General features: G+C 38.9%; 1 protein-coding gene across 3 annotated transcripts; it reads left to right on the forward strand.

Annotated features, from left to right (window-relative positions):
* The first annotated feature begins 879 nt into the window (after window positions 1-879).
* Window positions 880-14,656, forward strand: GHITM (growth hormone inducible transmembrane protein). Of its 3 annotated transcripts, XM_032141552.2 has the most exons (10): window positions 886-1,038; window positions 2,122-2,245; window positions 2,974-3,141; window positions 4,160-4,259; window positions 5,503-5,614; window positions 6,362-6,503; window positions 10,216-10,324; window positions 11,549-11,737; window positions 12,203-12,374; window positions 13,744-14,656. In XM_032141552.2, exons 3-10 carry the CDS (start codon window positions 3,013-3,015, stop codon window positions 13,826-13,828), a joined length of 1,038 nt encoding a protein of 345 aa, XP_031997443.1. In that variant the 5' UTR covers window positions 886-1,038; window positions 2,122-2,245; window positions 2,974-3,012; the 3' UTR covers window positions 13,829-14,656. The 3 variants fall into 3 exon arrangements, with proteins under 3 accessions (XP_031997440.1, XP_031997443.1, XP_031997447.1); XM_032141549.2 differs by lacking the exon at window positions 2,122-2,245 and having other exon boundaries at window positions 880-1,038; XM_032141556.2 differs by lacking the exon at window positions 2,122-2,245 and having other exon boundaries at window positions 2,982-3,141.
* Window positions 14,657-20,383: the final 5,727 nt, after the last annotated feature.

The following is a 20,383-nucleotide window of genomic DNA, read 5'->3' on the forward strand; positions in this document are numbered from 1 at the left end:
CCTTAGCTTCCCAAGTAGCTGAGATTACAAGCACCAATCATGCCCGGCAAATTTTTGTATTTTCAGTAGAGACAGGGTTTCACCATGTTGGCCAGGCTGGTTTCGAACTCCTAACCTCAAGTGATCCACCCGCCGCGGCCTCCCAAAGTACTGGGATTACAGGCTTGAGCCACTACGCCCGGCTGATTCATTCGTATATATTTCTAGAACAGAGCTTGGTACAAAGTTGAGCATTCAGTAAATATTTGTTGAAACAGACGGAGAGTGAAAAAGAAAGTAACTCCCTCGCGTATTCCACAACTAGCTCTTCACCTATCAAATTACGCGCAATGGAAACATCTTAGTCCTCAGAGCAACCCTGGGTGCGAGGCAGCGGCGGCTGTTATCAGGCCTATTACACAGGTTTAGGGTGAAACTTGAAAATGTGCGCGGGAAAGTCACAAAGCAATGAAAAAACCATCTAGAAAAAAATCTTTTCTGGATTTCACCATCTAACCTTTGGCGTAAGACCCCAGAAACCGGATGACTTGGCTCAGAAGCAGCCACATTTGGAAAGATATTTATCTCACAATAAATTAAGGGACAAAAAGGCCTTCAAAAAGAAAGGAACGGAATAAACGGAATAATTTTTAACTCTAACATTACTTTCTCTCCATTTTTACATAATTCTTATATCTGCGGCGAGTGAAACGACTAAAACAAAAGCAAAACAGAGCTCCACTGCCCAGAACAAAGATAGCCGAGACAGCTTCCATGCCCACACGCAAAATGGACGCTGACTATGACGTTCCCGGCAACAATCCTCAACTGGCCCCGCCCCACCAATTCGGAACCCCGCCTCCGCAACCCGGAACCCCGCCTCCCCCAGTGTGCGCGCCTTTCCGACAGAGGCCTGCCGGTGATTGGCTGCTCCTACTATTTATCTCCTCTCGATGTTGCGTCATGCAGTGCGCCGGAGGAACTGTGCTCTTTCAGGCCGTAAGGAGCGTGCTGGGGCCGGGAAGGGAAACCGTGCGGCGAAGGTGACCGGGGACCGAGGTACTGCTCCGACTGGCCAGCGGGCGCCCGGGATCCCCGGTGGTCCTGACAGCCGCCCTCACGGGACCGCTGGGTGCGGGGGGGAAGGGCTGGAAGCAGCGGTGCTGCTGGCTGCGTCAGGGCCGGCCTGCGCGTTGGGGTCGCAGTCCTGTGGGTGACCTGGTGGAGAGGGCGGCGGCCACAAGGCCCTGGTCAGGCGGGCAAGGGCTCACTGTAGCTGTGCTTCTGTCCTCGGGCAACAAGGTGCTGAGTCATCCTTGCGGCGAGGCCGTACAGCCGCTGCGCTCGTAGCGGCACCTGGGGCAGGGGCAGAGGTGTTGTGGGTTGACCGGGAGGTTTGCCGCCGGGTTCTCATCCGAATCTAGCGGGCTGGGTGAAGTTTCTCGGGGACCAGGCACCCAAACTCATCAATGCTCACGGAGGCATAAGCCCTTGGATTAGGGTCGGTAGTATTTTCCCCATTTTATAGCAGCGACATCTGAGTCTTAGAGACCCGCACTCCTCGCAGGGTCACTTCTAACGTGTCAGAAGTGGGATTCCCACTCTGGGCTGTTACGCCACATGGAGGTCACTCTGAGCTGGACCTCTGCGGCCCCAGCCAGTGGACTGAGTACTGAGGAAGATACAGGACAGCCATAGGTTGAGATGATGTAATGGCACGAAAGTTCTAAAAGCGCTGGGTGTTTTCCCAAAGGCCAGCTGCCGAATATTAAGACCCTAAATAGTGCAGTTGCAGAGCTCGGAGGACGCTCGGGTATCTTAAAGCAGTAGTTCTTAGCTTTTGGAGTGTTCGTTAAAACACATATTCTTGGTCCTATTCCTAGAGGTAGAATCATTAGGAGCAAAGAAAGACCCAAGAGCCTACATTTTAAGATGCATCCGGGGCACTTTCAAGCAGTTAGTCTAAGGGTCAACGCTGTAGTCTGAACACGGAATCATTATGTTACAGATGAGGAAATGGACCCAGAAGGATATCACTTGCTTAAAATTCACTACAAATCATTGGGAGAGATGGGTTGGTAGCCCCAGTTGGTTTACACTTGTCATTTCATTCTGACCTATCTCATAGTCACCTCACCTTAGCATTACAGAAACACGATCTGCTGACTTCTGGTTGACCACTCATCTTGTGTAATGTGACCTGGAGCTAAGATAATCCAGTTTTCAGCATGCTTTTCTTTTGAAGACACCATTGAGGGAGTCTAATGTAAGGGAAACCTGGCTGATAACCGAGTTTACTTTGAAAGACTAAATGTCCTTTACGCATTATAGTAGAACATATAGAATAGGTTAACTTAGAATATTTTTATATCTTATGTTGAAGGAAAGTAATATTTGGTATGATTAGCTGAAATTCATATAGTTGGCTTCTTTTAATATCTTTTAGCTTTGTAATGCAGTATAACTTTCATGTCTTCTTTGGATGACACTATTCTTCTGCCCAGAAGTTATGTAGATTCTTTTAAATTTTCCCGCTAGATGCGGGTGTAAATCTTAAGCCAAAACTACATTTGTAAAAGCCATCACAGACCCTGTAATCACGTCCAGTGGATGCTGGTATAAATCTTAAGCCAAAACTACATTTGTAAAAGCCATGACAGACCCTGTAATCCCATCCAGTTATTAACAGCCATAGTGCGTTACACATAATTTTTGCAGTCATCTATGTTGTTATTGGTCAAACTGGGACTTAAACTTAATTTGTTCCTCCATCCTCAGCTGTATTCTCTGGGATGGGTTTCTTGCATTACAAGGGATGGTTGGGCAAAGAATTCATCGCTGAAAATTAAAAAGGTCCCTTTATTTCCTTTTCTACTAAAAGACAGTTTGTTCCTTCTTGACTCTGACTCTCGTATGTCCTTCTCTTGATTGGTTAGTGGGTTGTTTTGTTTATGTTTTTTTGGTTGTTTTTGCTTTTTTTTTTTTTTTTACTAGCATTTCAGATCTGCTTGGTAGACCTGGTGCACCACCACCATGTTGGCTGCAAGGCTTGTGTGTCTCCGGACACTACCTTCTAGGGTATTCCACCCAGCTTTCACCAAGGCCTCCCCTGTTGTGAAGAATTCCATCACGAAGAATCAATGGCTGTTAACACCCAGCAGGGTAAAGATAATCTAAATGTTTTTATATTGCTTCTTTTTCCATTTGTGCCCTTCGTTTTTGGCAGAGTATGCTGCTCTGCCTTTAGTGTGTTATATGTCAATTAGCCCTGATAATATCCCCAGTCAGCTCTTTCTCCCCATTAGTTTGTATCATTCTGGTCCCTCCTTATCCTATATGAAATAGAAAATGAGTTTCTGTAACGTTGCCTTTGCTTATAGCTTCTGGAGTTTCTCATTTAGAAAATTTAGAGTACATTGTGAGGGATTGAGAGTTATGTGGTGTAACAGAGATCCTGGAGCACATAGTCAGAAGTTTAAGAACCCAGGGATATTACCAGTTGGCCAATTGCTTATTAATAAATTGTTATCTCTTATTTAGAGATTGATAATATCTGTCAGGTTAGAAAGAAACCCATCTTTATAATAGACTTACCTTCTAGCTTTCATATAATAAAGTTTGAAGTGTGAGATAATGAGGACAATATACAGAAGCTAGAAGGAGACTTTTTCCCTTTTAAATTAACTGTTCCACTGTTGAAAAAGAGCCAAAATGGAAGTAGTAGTCTTCCCTCTTCTTGGCTTCATGTTAAGGAAAGATGCCTTTCTTGAGTCCATATCCCAGATGACGAAATATAGCTAATAATGCTTATAGAATGCATATCTTAAAAATGCTAATAGATTCTCATCTTGATATTTGGTTAGGATTTAAAATATAACAATTCTAGGTATGTAAATCTATAGTTTGTAAAAGAAACAATTTTTCTGAAATTGAAACTAAGAAGAATATAATGAATTACTAGCTTCCAAAGGTGGAGCACAGGTAAGGTCTACATTTATTTATTTATTTTTACATTTAGTTTTTTAAGTTGGCTAATAAATTTCCATAGTGAAGTTACATATATAGAAAGTACCAAGTTTCTTTGACTAGAGTTTTCTAGTGTAAAGAGATCTTGCATTTTATTTTATTAACGTTCTATTTTCATGTGGGTGGTGCTTGTCTTTGTTTGCATGTGTGTCAGGAGTATGCCACCAAAACAAGAATTGGGATCCGGCGTGGGAGAACTGGCCAAGAACTCAAAGAGGCAGCACTGGAACCATCGATGGAAAAAATATTTAAAAGTAGGTGGCTATATTTAGTTTTTAAGCTAGAATCTATGGATATGTTTTAAGAGGTCCATGAACAACTTCCTAAAAATATATGTGTATTTGTGCATTTTCTGGGAAGACCACATTATTATTCTGAGATCTGACGACCCAGAAAAGATTGGTACTTTGCACTGGATTCAGTGGTTATCAGTCATATTTCTTCCAGTGGAAATTTTACTTTCCCTTTTTTTAAAGAAAAGGATTATTAATATGCCACGGTCCAAAAGGTATAGTCTGTTGAGAAAGTTCATTTTAAATGTGTAGAATTCTCATTCAAGCATATAATATTTGTGTATGTTTCTGATTAAGAATGAATCACCAACACATAGATGTTAATAAAAGCCTAGCTGTCCAAGAAGAGTCCTTTAACTCACTGCTCACATAGGGCCTCAGGAGGGCAGTACTTTAATATATTGCCAGTTTGGTTCAGTTTGGATATCAGCTTTGCAAGTTCAGAAACTAGACTGTTAATCATCCTAAAGCTATTCAAAGAATACCACTGCTCCTTAATAATCTTGCAAAATGTCTTTACAGTGGGAGAGAGCCCTAATCAGTATCCTTCAGGTCATTTCTTTCTGATTTGACTGTAGAAACCAAATCATGCAAATTATGTAGTGACAGCCTAGTAATATTCTTAGTAAACGAATTAGACCAAAAGAATAAGATACCCTTTATGAATACCTCTGTTGACTTAGAGCTGATAAGTTAGTTGTCTCTCAGTACCCTAGAACGGGAGCCTCCCCTCACTTGATTCTGCTGCATAAACACTGATTATATTTTCTTTCTCTTTTTTCTTGATTTCCACGTAAAGCATCGTGTTAACACCATGCAGTGTGGTATGACTGTTAACATTTCCTTCTCATTTTTTACTTTCCATGAATGTCATGTGAATATACTTCAACCTCTTATTAGTAAAATAATATGTATCACAGAAGTAGCTCCACATCTACAGATATACTGCCCCCTCAAATATTGTTGGAGTGAGGCTGAAGATTCACCAAACCTAATCCTTTCTTTTTTGTACTGATTTTTACACCTTTGTTTCAGGAGTGTTTTTTCTACTGGTTACCTAACATTGAGGCAATTTCTGTACCCCATATGTGCTGATTATGGCTGTTATTAAATATGGTACATGATTTGATTCCCTTCATAAATATTTTAAAGGCTTTGTCCAGACGTGCCAGTACTAACCTGCATTTCCTTCTGTGTTCTGCAGTTGATCAGATGGGAAGATGGTTTGTTGCTGGAGGGGCTGCTGTTGGTCTTGGAGCATTGTGTTACTATGGCTTGGGCCTGTCTAATGAGATTGGAGCTATTGAAAAGGCTGTGTAAGTAAATTGTTTTAAGTAAATTGTTCCTAAACAACTCCAGCCTTAAAACAAAAATTCCAATTTTCTTCTCATTCCTATCTTTAGTCACTTTGGAACGTTTTGTGTCTAGTCTTTGTGCATACACACAAATAGAGAATCTCTTCTTGCTTCTTTGACCTTTATTTATTCAAATCTAAATAAAAATCTTTAAGCAAGGTTATGTGTGTTTAAGCAAGGAGAAATTTTTTTTTTTTTTTTTTTTGAGAGAGAGTCTTGCTTTGTTGCCCAGGCTGGGGTGCAATGGCACAATCTTGGCTCACTGCAACCTCCACCTCCTGGGTTCAGGCAATTCTCCTGCCTCAGGCTCTTGAGTAGGTGGGACTACAGGCACCCGCCACCATGCCCGGCTATTTTTTGTATTTTTAGTAGAGACAGGGTTTCACCATGTTGGCCAGGCTGGTCTCGATCTCCTGACCTCAGGTGATCCACTCACCTCAGCCTCCCAAAGTGCTGGGATTACAGGCGTGAGCCACCGCGCCTAGCCAAAAATATGTTGTTTTTTATATGTGCTTGTATGTTTTATCTCATTCAGTCCTTACAGTAACTCCCAAGTATGTATAATTATCGTAATTATTTCTGTGATAAATGAAGTGAATAACATTTAAAGTGTAAAATGATTTATCCCGAGGTCGCCCAGCTAGTATATGACTCAACCAGAAATCAAATCTGTAATTTCATAAATTAATCATGTCATGTTTCTTACAGAATTTGGCCTCAGTATGTCAAGGATAGAATTCATTCCACCTATATGTACTTAGCAGGGAGTATTGGTTTAACAGCTTTGTCTGCCATAGCAATCAGCAGAACACCTGTTCTCATGAACTTCATGATGAGAGGCTCTTGGGTGGTAAGTCAGCTGTTTTTGTTTTCCTTTTTCATCTAAAGATCAAAAGATTAGATAAAATATATTGGAGGGAAGGGGTATTAAATGGAAAGAATACTGTATTGAACAAGTTTTTGTTCAAATAATGTATGAATTATAGATTGAGCATCCCTAATTTAAAATCCAGAAATGCTCCAAAATCCAAAACGTTTGTAGTGTCAACATGATGCTCAAAGAAAATTGTAGCATTTCACATTTTGGGTTTTTGGATTAGGGATCCTGAACCCTAACAACAATGAAGTGTAATGATAAATAGTCCGAAATCTGAAGTCTGAAACACTTCTGGTCCTAAGCATTTCTGATGAGGGATACTCAACCTGTATTAGTGCAGCTGAGATGAAGTAGGAAGTTCATTCTAGGTAGGTCAGCTATTATTCTTTATTAAACATGTATTCGAATAATACCAGAGGAGTTAGAAATCAAACTTACAGGGACAACATTCTTGTCTAGCAGCAGATATCAAACAGCCTCTAATTTGTAGCAGTTTACTAAAAAAATAAAGCAAATGCAAAATCATCTTAGAAGTCAGAGGGAAATGCCTATCACAAAAGCCTAGCCATTTTATGCAGTTAAGAGTAGAATAGTGCTGCTACTATTATTCCTAAGATTCTTGACCTTATAGAAGATTTTATATTTAATGAGTTTCTCTGGAGCCCTTGTTATTTTGCTAGATATGAGAATTTGAATATGTGTGCCCTATTCTCCTGCTATTTGTTAGAAGAGATGAACCGGAATAAGTGGCACAGATATGCAATAAGAAAGTGCAAAGTCACTTGAGAGTTTCTGTCTTGGACTCTTAGGCAAGGTCCGTGAAGGAGACATTTATTTCATCAGGGTTGTTGAAGGCTAACATGTTTCATTTATTTTAGAAGTAGACAAGAGGGCCAGGTGCAGTGGCTCACACCTGTAATCTCAGCATTTTGGGAGTCTGAGGCAGGAAGATTGCTTGAGCCCAGGAATTTGAGACCAACCTGGGCAACATAGTGAGACACCGTCTGTAATTTTTAAATAAATAGAAAATTTTAAAAATTAAAAAAATTTTTAAGTAGACAAGGGCAGTTCAATTTTACCAAACAGTTTAAGCAAAGAGGAGGTAGGAAAACCTAATTTTAGAGGTGACTTACAATCCCATTAGAGGGAAATTCAAGCATTTGAGGTCTGGAGGGTAAAGAAGACATGGTTAGAAAGGATACGATTGTCAAGCTGAGGAGAGAACCTAAGCAGTCGGAGGCCATTGGAGATACTGGAACAACAAAAGTGTGATTTATATTTGAGTTTTTAGAACCAATGTGGAAGAGACATGGAGCAGGTGTACCAGCTGTGTGCCTTTGTAAGATCTGAAATGAGGGATGATAAGAACCTGAACTAGAGCAGTGTGTGAGATTGGAGGGGAAGGAGAGTTCATGTAACACTGATTCCCCACATAGGGACCAAAATCCATAATATTTTCACTGTGTTATACTTTGCTAAACGATAACCATTTACAGTAGCATAGCCATTTGGACATTTATATATTCTTAGGATCATGCTTTTCACATAGGTGTCATGAATCTCCCGGCCCAGAGGTTCACAAAGGCACAGAATGTTCTCACTGGGGATGTCAGTTTTAATCAAAAGCAAATAATTTAAAACAATACTTTTGTAATAAACATGGCAATATTTACCTAAAATTTTAGGCCCTAAAATGAGGCTTCAAAGAAGTTTTGTGTTTGGGCCATATCCTCAGTCCCTTCTGGGCAAAAGATTACCTTCTTCCACTGTTAGTAATACAGAAAATACTCAGGAAAGTCAAAGACAAGTGCTACAGAGATGAAGATGTAACCTTTTTGGGTGTGACAGACATATATATACAAACACACACATAGACACACAGATAATGTCAAAGTTTGTCCCAAGTGCCTCTGAGGAGAGGTTATCTGATCTTGCTCCTGGGCAGCCAGGGTACCTACTAGAAAAAGCTTTTGAGATGAGGAGACAATACCTCAGTAAGTCGACCAGATACGGAAGGAGGTATTCTTAGGCATGATGGATTGAATTAAGGAGGCCTGAAACTTTGGGGCATGTTGGCAGCCATGCCAGTTCGGTATGATTGGAATGCAGAGTTTGGAGTGAGACTGGATCATAAAAGATCTTAAAAAAATGTAATTGCAGTAAATATCCCAAAAGTGCTGTCCACAGAGGTTTTGTGAAATAGTTTGTAGGTAGTAATTATTTGTCATTAGAAAATGGTGGAGTGGAGCTTGATATGCTTTTCTTTTTAATGTTTTTTAAAAAGAGACTAGGTCTCTATGTTTGCCTAGGCTTGGCTTGAATTGCCAGGCTCAAGTGATCCTCTCACCTCAGCCTCCCAAGTAACTGACGTTACAGGCGCACACCACTGCACCCAGCTCAGTATGCTTTTTCGTGTTAAGGTTTTCCCATTCTTGGCAAAACCAGCTGTTTTGTTTACCTGTACTTTATATTAGAAGTTGAATATTTTGATGTTGATGGGTGAGACAGATAATACAGATGAGTGAGGAGGCCTGGTGTGTCACACAGGAGATTGTTGACATATAGAGGTTACTGACATGTAGAGTAGCCTTCTCAACCATGTTCTTTTTTTTTACATAGTTTGCCAAACAAAACATCTGTGGCCTGATTCTAAGGGCTACAAGTTTGCAATCTCTGACTTAAATTTCTTGGAGATTAGCACTGTCTTTTTTCCATTACATATTAATACATTTCTTCTTGTCATACACAAGGAATATTTAAATATAACACTGGAAATCTAAGATAGGCAAAGAAAAGGAATGAGGACCAAATTAGCCATAAACCTGGAGGGTAGAAGTGTAGAATCTTATTTCTCATTTTTCTTTTCCACGTGCTGTGATATCTACTTTCTATTTTTCAAGTCTTCATTTAGCAAATATGGATTTCAAAGTGATGTGCTATATATTTTTTTTTAAAAATTACTAATTTGTAAGCATGACTGATTTTAAAGAAAATTTTATTTGTGCTATACAAAAATATATTTTTTAATTAAGAGTTAATTATCTTGGGATCCCTAAAGGGTTTTTGTTTCACCTCTGTCCAACAAGAATAAAATTGTTGAAAGATGTGTTGCCAGTCCAAGCTTAAGACATGCATTTGAAGCTGTCTGCAAAACCTTATATATGGCAGTAGGGGGCACTCATGCTAACTTAGCCAAAACTCTGAAATAAACCCAGAGCTTTTAATGTGCCAGAAAAATTAAAGCTTTGATTTTTTTTTTTTTTTTTTTGAGATGGAGTCTCGCTCTGTCACCCAGGCTAGAGTGCAGTGCAGTGGCACGATCTTGGCTCATTGCAACCTCCACCTCCCGGGTTCAAGTGATTTTCCTGCCTCACTCAGCCTCCCAAGTAGCCGGGACTACAGGCACGCACTCCACTGCGCCTGGCTAGTTTTTGTATTTTTAGTAGAGACGGGGTTTCACCAGTTAGCCAGGCTGGAACTACCTCAGGTGATCCACCCACCCCAGCCTCCCAAAGTGCTGGGATTGCAGGCGTGAGCCACCACGCCTGGCCTTAAGCTTTGATTTATTATCTTTAATATTTTTACAACTAGTTTATTAGAAGTAACTAATTGTACTTCAAACCTGTGGGTTTCTGCTTTGTTTTCATATAAAGATCAGTTTTTCTTAATAGTACTTGTCTTTCAGACAATTGGTGTGACCTTTGCAGCCATGGTTGGAGCTGGAATGCTGGTACGATCAATACCATATGACCAGAGCCCAGGCCCAAAGCATCTTGCTTGGTTGCTACATTCTGGTATGTTCTGTTTTAAATTGTTATGAGACAACCTTGACTACTACCTTTTTTGGGTGGCTCTTCACAGTTGTAAATGACCTACACGGAATTTAAACCTCATATTTAGAAAACACAATTTTCTTCAGTCATTACTGGCTGCATTATTGCCAGACCTTTGCTTTGAAAAATTGATTTTGCTACTAAGACCATGGACATCTTCAATACGAAACTTGTGTCTTCTGACAGTCTAGTATATGCAGAGATTTGCTTTTGTGTATTTTGTTCAATACCAGGAGGGTTTTATATCTAGTATGCATCATTTGAGAGTTGTTTTTGTCGGGTATATTTAGAAAACAACTGAGGATAGAGAAAGTTGTGCTAAAAATGTTGCTGCGAAATACAGAAAACTGAGAGGAGTCCTAATAGAAGTGTTCTGTGTAGAAATTTCACCCACTGTTTTGCCTAGAGCAAAAAGTATTTTTAAATTATTCATCATCATGAGATAGTATACCTTATTAACCATATAACTTGATCTAGAAATGTTACTCTTTAAACTAGTATTGAAAATTCAGTATAAAGATAGCTTTGTGCCTAGTCTATGAGGTAAACTACATTCAAGAAAAAGGTAACTTATTCTTTAGCACTGAAATAATGCATTGTCTAATATTTTTTTCAATGAAGGAGTTCCATTTACCTTTGTTAAATTATTGGTAAATTTTTTACTGTAATTTTTATGAAATTGTTTATAAATATCTGACAACTAAAATTACTTATTTATAAGCTGTTAGCAATCCTTACTATGTGAAGAAACAGCAGTGTCTGTCTTAGAAGTTGCCACATTTCAAGTTTATCATCATATGCTTTTCCCTTTTGACAGCAGTAGGTTTGACCTTGAGTTATTTGTTTTAAGCTTGTTTATCTCAACTATTATATGAATTTTGTAGAAACTAGTGGTAAGCTCAGATTCAAATAGCTACATGGAATTTGATAGTTACTAAATAAGTAGATTAGTGTTTGCTTGTGAGTGTGATTGATTAGGAATAGTGTTAATGTTGTGATATAGAATTTGAGTAGTCACCAGTTTGGGTTATAGAATTTGGTGGGGGTAGTATTATCTAAAGGCAGAACTTTTTGAATCGTAGTGCTTAAACAGTAAGGTATAATATAAAATGGCATGTTAGAAGTGATATTTTCCTTTTGCTTGTTATTTAGTAAATACTTAATGAGCACTTGCTCTTTCTCCAGGTGTGATGGGTGCAGTGGTGGCTCCTCTGACAATATTAGGGAGTCCTCTTCTCATCAGAGCTGCATGGTACACAGCTGGCATTGTGGGAGGCCTCTCCACCGTGGCCATGTGTGCGCCCAGTGAAAAGTTTCTGAACATGGGTGCGCCCCTGGGAGTGGGCCTGGGTCTCGTTTTTGTGTCTTCACTGGGTAAGCTGCTGTATTTTAACACTTAATTCTTGGTGCATAGTTTCCTGTAACCTGAAATACTCCAATATCCTAATTGGTTGAGTAATTTATTTTAAAAGTTTTTTTAAAGATTGATGCCAGTTTGACTGGATTTTACTACCTGGTATCATATAAAAATCATGGCAACATGATCAACCATTATTACTGGCTTTACCAAACACATGTAAAATGGGAAAGTTGGTCTGGAGAACATGAATATTGCTCCCATGCAAGAACCTTCCTGTGAAATGGGCAGGTGGCTCATTGGAGAAATGAGTATCATGAGTTTTGAACTAATGTAAATGAGATTAGACAGTACGTATACCCAGATGTCATCTTACCTACAGAGTATACCAAGGAGATTTTTAAGTAATATAAATCATAAACTCAGTTATCGGAAATCCTTTTTTAAAAAAAATCTTAATTGTTTTCACATTTTGATTTCAGGATCTATGTTTCTTCCACCTACTACTGTGGCTGGTGCCACTCTTTACTCAGTGGCAATGTACGGTGGATTAGTTCTTTTCAGCATGTTCCTTCTGTATGATACCCAGAAAGTAATCAAGCGTGCAGAAGTATCACCAATGTATGGAGTTCAAAAATATGATCCCATTAACTCGTAAGTAATGCTTTTTACTTAACGCTGTGACTCTGTCATGTAAGGATGCTTGTGTGTATTTGACCTGTTTTTTATGGCTGTATTAGTTTTCTAGGGATACTGTTAACGAAGTATCGCAAACTGGGTGGCTTAAAACAAAACTTGATTCTCTTGTAGTTCTGGAGGCCAGAAATCTAAAATCAAGGTGTTAGCAGAGTTGTACTTCTGAGGGCCGTGAGGGAAAATCTGTTCCCTGCCTCTCAGCTTCTTGTTACTGCTGGCAGTCCTTGACATTCCTTGGCTTGTAAATGGATCATTCCAGTCTCTGTCTCCATCGTCACATGGTGCTCTTCCTGTGTACCAGGGCTTAGGATTTCATCATATTTTGTTGGGGGGCGGAGGAGGGTCACAGTTTAAACCACACCAAGGGCTTTGGCAGATTTCCTGTTTTACTTCTGTTGTAGTTTGGTCTGTTCTTTCTTTAGTAAACTGTCCAAAAAACCTCTTGATTATATCGCAACTTAGTGTAATACTTAGGTATTCATTCCATTATCAGAATATTTTGTCTATTTTTGTGAGCCAGCTTCAGGGTGCAATAAATAATGTGCTCTTATTGGTCAGTTAATTTTTTGATAGTATATTTTGCAGACTTTAAAACTGAAGAAATGTATTAATCAAGTATTATTTATTGGAAAATGTATATAATTGACTTGGAATTTTTAATAGAAAAGCCTGTTTTATACTTCTAGAAATTAGAAACTATTCAGTATAAAGATTCTAGTTTCAGAGATACGCAACTTTAGTTGGCATAAAGTGTTATTATGTTTTTTTTCTTTTTTCTTGGAGTCTACCAAAGTAGGTTATTTTATTTAAACAATTTTCTTGAGTTTCATTGTGTCTGTCACATTTTTTTAAAGTAATTTGATTTTATCTAAAAATAAAACAATGTAATGGCTTGGGGGAAGAAAAAGTTGCTGTAAAGCTTACAGATTTGTAGACGTTTTCTTTAGAGGGGTGAAGTGGATCTTTTATATTAAAAAATGCTATACTTGTGTCTAACAGGTTTTAATAAAGGTGTTTCTTTGGTCTTGTTTTGATTATTTAATTGTCTACCACCTAGTTTTCTTTGCAAGTTGATATATGCAGTGTCAGAGAATAAGATAATGATATTTTTAAACTGCTCTTTAACATTTAAAAGATGAGTCTGCCAAAAGGAAGACCTCAACTATTTTCTAGTCTAGGACTTCATTAGTTGGCAGTTAAACATCTTATTTTTAATTTCCATTTTATGTCACTAAGACAAATAGTATTTTTCTTCTTTTCTACATTAAGAATTCAACATCGCTATTAGAATTGCATCATATGTAATGGTCATAATTTTCTTTTCTAGGATGCTGAGCATCTACATGGATACATTAAATATATTTATGCGAGTTGCAACTATGCTGGCAACTGGAGGCAACAGAAAGAAATGAAGTGACTCAGCTCTGGCTTCTCTGCTACATCAAACATCTTGCTTGTTTAATGGGGCAGATATGCATTAAATAGTGTACAAGCAGCTTTCGTTGAAGTTTAGAAGATAAGAAACATGTCATCATGTTTAAATGTTCCAGTAATGTGATGCCTCAGGTCTGCCTTTTTATCTGGAGAATAAATGCAGTAATCCTCTCCCAAATAAGCACACACATTTTCAGTTCTCATGTTTGAGTGATTTTAAAATGTTTTAGTGAATGTGAAAACTAAAGTTTGTGTCATGAGAATGTAAGTGCTTTTTCTACTTTAAAATTTAGTAGACTTGCTGAGTAAGTAAAATTTAGCAAACCTGTGTTTGCATATTTTTTTAGAGTGCAGAATATTGTAATTAATGTCATAAGTGATTTGGAGCTTTGGTAAAGGGACCAGAGAGAAGGAGTCACCTGCAGTCTTTTGTTTTTTTAAATACTTAGGACTTAGCACTTGTGTGATTGATTAGTGAGGAGCCAGTAAGAAACATCTGGGTATTTGGAAACAAGTAATCATTGTTACATTAATCTGCTGAACTTAACAAAACTGTTCATCCTGAAACAGACACAGGTGATGCATTCTCCTGCTGTTGCTTCTCAGTGCTCTCTTTCCAATATAGATGTGGTCATGTTTGACTTGTACAGAATGTTAATCATACAGAGAATCCTTGATGGAATTATGTATGTGTGTTTTACTTTTGAATGTTACAAAAGGAAATAACTTTAAAACTATTCTCAAGAGAAAATATTCAAAGCATGAAATATGTTGCTTTTTCCAGAATACAAACAGTATACTCATGATTGCTAGGTGTTTTTTTATTTTTGCATATTTATTGAACTTTCTAATTGAATACAGCTTGCTCTTGTCACCTCTTCAAGCTTTCAAGCCTTTATAGAAAAGCCTCTTTGTGGCTTACACTTGAAATTATGAAAGTTTTTCTCCTAAGACTTTTGGTTTCTTGCATTGCCTCTCAGACTAAGCACTAAAAAGCAAAGCAAAACAGAACTAGTTCTGTCTTAATGAAATATATCAACCCAAAAGTGTAATGAGGAAAATGCTTCATTAGTTTCCCCTAGCAGAATTTTACTTCTCTTACACTGCTGCACCATTACTTTCTTGAGACATTTGTAAGTTTTTTGATACAGAAGAGTTATTTTTGGAAGTCTTTAATGAAAGGAAAGAAGTCTGTGTGATGACTGAAGTGCTTGCTCTTTTTGACATATTTATTACAGTAATCCGGAAATACTATTAATCATCTCAAAGTACATAGGATGCTTATTTCTGAAACAAAGGTTTCATTCAGATAGTGATTGGTCTAATTTTTCCAATTGGATCATATGCATGCCATTTGAATAGGGATTTGTTCAAGAAAGCAACTTAGTTTCTTGCCAGTGTAGTATAGTGCAGTGTGATAAGTACATGATACTTGTAGCTAGACTACCTGTATTTGAATCTCAACTCTTGCTTCTTATGTGACCTTGGGCAAATTACTTAACCTCTGTGTGCCCAGTTTCCTCTCCTGTCAAATGAATATATTGGAACCTGTCTTATAGGTTTATGGTTAAACATGCAGGCACTTAGTAAGCATTACATAAGTCTTAGCTATTGATGCCTTTTTTTTTATTAGTAAAAATGTAAATGCCAATTTTCTATTTTTCTCCTCCCCATCCTGATACCCATATCAGTGTGATCTTAAAGTGCCTGTTTTCTTTAGTCACCTTTTAGAACCCAAAGTTTATGTCTTTTTTAAATTAATATCACTCACACACAAAATGATATCATTTCATTGATGGTATCAAGCAGTTTATCTAGAAAACCAAGGGTTTTTTACTGGTTTTTTTTTTTTAATAGAGGGGTTCAGTTTGGTCTTGAATTGGGCTCAGACAATCCACTCACCTTGGCCTTCCTAAGTGTTGGCATTACTGGCTTGAGCCACCACCCCCATCCTGGGTTGTTTTGTTGTTGTTGTTGTTAATTTAATGACACTATGTTATTGGACTTCTTCTGACTTTGCTAAGACAATGAAGACTATGTAAAATAACATATAAAAGGTGGCCGGGTGCGGTGGCTCACGCCTGTAATCCCAGCACTTTGGGAGGCCGAGGCAGGCGGATCATGAGGTCAAGAGATGGAGACCATCCTGGCCAACATTGTGAAACCCCATCTCTACTAAAAATACAAAAATTAGCTGGGCATGGTGGTGCGCACCTGTAGTCCCAGGTACTCGGGAGGCTGAGGCGGGAGAATTGCTTGATCCAAGGAGGCAGAGGTTGCTGTGAACCAAGATCGCACCACTGCACTCCAGCCTGACAACAGAGCAAGACTCTGTCTCAAAAAAATAAATAACATATAAAACGTAAGCTGATATATAAAATGTGATCATTTGTAAAATATACCAGTTGTAAAATGGTAATAGAAAAAAATCACTAGTTTCTTGGCTGTCGTTAACATATCAGAGTTTTTTGGGTTTTTTTCCTCATTCACAGCGAAGAGTGGTAGGCTTTAGGTAAAAAAGGAAAATGTCCATTTTTCACTTTCTGACATAATCTGAAATACTAAAGGATAAATGAAATGTGTTTTAAAATAATCCCAAGAAAAAAGGCCGAGTCGTTGCTTAACATGGCATCTGCTGAACAGTCAGAAAACATGAATTTTTTATGTAACAGGTGCCATGCTAGCTGGGCCCAGGGAGACAATGATGAATAAAAGTAATTGCCTTCTAAAGCATATCAAATCCGTGTAAACACGGCCATAAGCCATTGGATGAGTGTCACAGAAAGGTAAGCAAAATGGAAATGCCGACTGAATAATAAGATTCTAAGATGGCCCAGGAGGAAATTTTCAAGAGTAAGCATAGTAGGTAAAGTGCACAGAAAAAGGTAGTATCGGCATTTCATACAATGGATGCTTGATGGGGGAGGGTTGCAGGGAGAGATGGACAAAGTGGAAAAAGATGGTAAGAAATGGAAATTCTCTTGAAGCTGGATTTTCCACTTGCTGTGGGTGTGTGCTTTGCTTAACATGTTAAAACCTCCAGGCGTGGTGGCTCATGCCTCTAACCCCAACACTTTGGGAGGCTGAGGCAGGAGGATTGCTTGAGCCCAGGAGTTCAAGACCAATCTGCACAACAAAAAAACCCATCTCTACCAAAAATTTAAAAATCAGGGTGCAGTGGCGCATGCCTGTAGTCCCAGCTACTGAGGAGGATTGCTTAAGCCTAGCATTTTGAAGCTGCAATTGTGCCACTGCACTCCTGCTGGGCCAAAAAAAAAAAAAAAAAAAAACCTAGGAAGACAGGCAGGCATGTTTGCCTTGAAATTGTATCTGGGTAGGATGTGTCCAGGTTAAAGGTACTAAAACAGTGATACCCAAGACTTGTATAATTCCAGTGGGGTAGGATGGCCCAGCTACACTAGTAATAGCTGATGTTTGAATTGAACTCTTTGCCCAAAGTTTGATCTTTGCACAAGGTCATACGGCTGGGAAGAATTAAGAGACAAACTCCCTAACCAATTATGCCGGGAAGATAGATGATAGATCTAAAATCGTGTTTGACACAGCCATATAAAAGAAAGCAATCTTGTCCTTATAAAGTTAGCTGGAGGCCATTATCCTGTTAAAACAACAAATTAACCCAGGAACAAAAAACCAAATGCCCCATGTTCTCACAAATGGGAGCGAAACATTGACTACTCATGGACATAAAGATGGTAACAGTGGACACCGGGGATTCCTAGAGGAAGGAGAGGGGCAAGGGTTGAGAAACTATTGGACACTATGCTCGGTATCTGGGTGATGGGATCATTGGTACTCCAAACCTCAGCATCACGCAATATACACAGGTAACAACCTGCACATGTATTCCATGAATCCAAAGTAAAGTTGAAAAAGTAAAATTTTGCTTGAGAATTACAAAAGCGCTGTACAAATTAAATAGGTTGAGATTCTATTAAAGTGTAAGTCACTCTTAAAATCTTAGGAATCAGTATTCTGAGTAAATTAAAGGAAATAGAACAGGAACATTTTAGTTTTTTGCGAAAAAAATTGACCTCAGTGAAGGATAATGGAAATCATCATGCCTTCCTCACATCTATTTCTTATGGTACAAAATAGTCCTTTTTTGTGTTGCCCGGTTCACTCCGAGCTACAAATCAAATCATTTTTTAAGGTCAATTTAATCAATAAGACGAAATCCTTCCTAAATGCATTCCATTTTTAACTAGCACAAAAGGGAAACGATTTTCCTGGAGTAGATTAGAAAGCTACGACCTTGAGGACTTTCCGCCTTTAAGATTCTTTTGTGAAGCAGTTCAGGAAGATGGACAGTGAACATTCAATTCATTGACATTTGAGAATCATGAGGAGTATTTTTTGCCACAAGCAAAAATGAACCTAAATAAAAGACTGGTGGGGGAGGAGAATCATAAGGACCATTCTGGCCCACATCTCATGGGCTGCTGCCCAGTTAGCATGAGGGGAGGCCTTGCACAAGCTCTTCCCCTCAGCGTCAGCATCCTGCCCTGCCTCGTTTGTGGCTTACGTCAGCCTGAGTCACCCAGCGCAATGTCACTCTTCTTAGGGGACTTCTCTCAACCTTCCACCTTCCATAGAGAGCTTGATGGATGGTGAGGTTGTTGCAGCCTCACTGGATACAGATAGTAGAAGTGCGGGGATCCCCATGGCTACACTCGAGAAAAAATTAATGTGTTCTGGCAGGACTGAATGGACATTTTTCCTCATAACCATATGCACAAGTTTAGTAGTTTTTAAACATTCAATTTATGCTTTCCACTGGGCAATTTGTAAAAGCGGCATGATGACCCACAGGTGTGGTGTCAGTGGGCCATCATTCCTCCAAGTTAACCCTCCATATGCCTGACATGGATTTTCTCACCTATGTGCCCAGAGTGTTTTTACACAGTCAACAGAGAAAACAGGCCCATGGCCATCTCATTGGAGGAATGTTACAGGTTTATTTTATTTGCTTAGTAGTTGAATTATCTCATTTCTAAGATACAGCATTTTTTGCATTTCATTTCTGAAGTGCATATTCTATTTCAGGATTTTTTTTAAAAACTAGCATGTCTTAAAGTCAGTGGCATTTTAAAATGGAAAAGATTTTCCAGTGGTTTTCTTTTTCCCATGATTTTCTAATACTGTCCTGTAAGAACAGATATCGAAAGCATTGTCTTTTGATAAATGACCTCAGTAACTAATTATTACTTATGATTCAGAGGGGATCTTCTGAAGTACAAACAAGCTCACCCCACCCAGTTATGTACTTTTTTGAAGGTTTCTTTTTCTTTTTTTTTTTTGCTTAAACAACAAAAATTTATTTTCTTACAGTTCTGGAGGCTAGAAATCCAAGTCCAAGGTGCCAGCATGTTCTGTTTTTGGTGAAAACGGATCACTTTTACTTTTCTGAGTCCGAAGTGCTGGGATTACAGGCGTGAGCCACCACACTCAGTCAAAGATCACTTTCTAGCTTGTAGATGGCAGCCTTCTTGCTGTGTCCTCACATGGTGGGGTGGGGGGAGGAAGAGAGAAGGCCCAGTTACGTACTTTTAAGTATGCAGGCTGAACGGACTGAGATCAGCAACACAGAATGACTCCTAAACAGGAATATAAATGGAAGTTAAGAGAGGGCACGTTACTGGTTTGGTATGATCTGTTAGTAGAGTTAGGGATTTAATAGGTTCATTCCATTTGGTACACCTCGAGGGAATGAACTGTTAGCACCAACTGTGGGGAAACACAAGGATGAATGGCTGGAAACCCATCGTTCTAGAAGACAGCATCCAGTGAGCAGTGGGAGTGGGCAGTTGCTAGGAGGATCTAATTCTAGTGAGAGAAGGCAGTGCTGGAGGCAGAAGCCTTTACTGTGGGTGGGGAATGTTGATCATTAGAAGCCACTGTTTTAAGATATTAAATCAACATTTGTTAGACACTCTAGTACGAGAGTAGTTAAATGATAAGAAATAGCAACACACACTTCAATGATTCAAGGTAATTATAAAATCATTATCCAGAAACTACAAGAGGTTTATTCAGACTAATTGCCACAGGAGTTCAGAGGAAGGAGGCAAATATGAGGAGTGCATATAGGGACATTTGAGTCCACACGCGCCAGCCCAGAAGGGTTGGTACTTTGTGGAAAGGGGAATGTCTGGCCCGGCTCACATGTGTAGCATCATGGGGAGTTCCTGACCTGCTTTGCAGAGAACCCAACCTTCTCTGCCTGCAAGACCCTGAGAAAAATGTGGTATTCTTGAAAAGCTATAAAATGTCCTTCAGGATTCTGTTGTGTGACAATAAAATGACGCCACCCTTAACCACACTGTTTCTCAGAAGATACAAGCATGATTGCCTTCCTCATTTAAATAGAACAGTTATTTAAAAAGAAGTTGGAGAAATTATGACAAGACTTTTCACTGTTATTAATTCTGAGTGGCAGAAAAAAATGGGCATTTGATGAGAAAATTGGGCTTTTGGTATATTTTTTAGTATATTATAGCTGCCCTTAAGTA

Source organism: Hylobates moloch, unplaced genomic scaffold, assembly GCF_009828535.3.
Source record: "Hylobates moloch isolate HMO894 unplaced genomic scaffold, HMol_V3 SCAFFOLD_3, whole genome shotgun sequence".
Taxonomy (NCBI): Eukaryota; Metazoa; Chordata; class Mammalia; order Primates; family Hylobatidae; genus Hylobates; species Hylobates moloch.

Excerpts from the sequence above, each read along its gene's own strand:
- GHITM (XM_032141549.2), top strand. The coding sequence starts at position 3,013 with ATGTTGGCTGCAAGGCTTGTGTGTCTCCGGACACTACCTTCTAGGGTA. Across the intron at positions 3,142-4,159 it reads GGCTGTTAACACCCAGCAGG|GAGTATGCCACCAAAACAAG; the intron begins GTAAAGATAATC and ends CATGTGTGTCAG. Across the intron at positions 11,738-12,202 it reads CGTTTTTGTGTCTTCACTGG|GATCTATGTTTCTTCCACCT; the intron begins GTAAGCTGCTGT and ends TTTTGATTTCAG.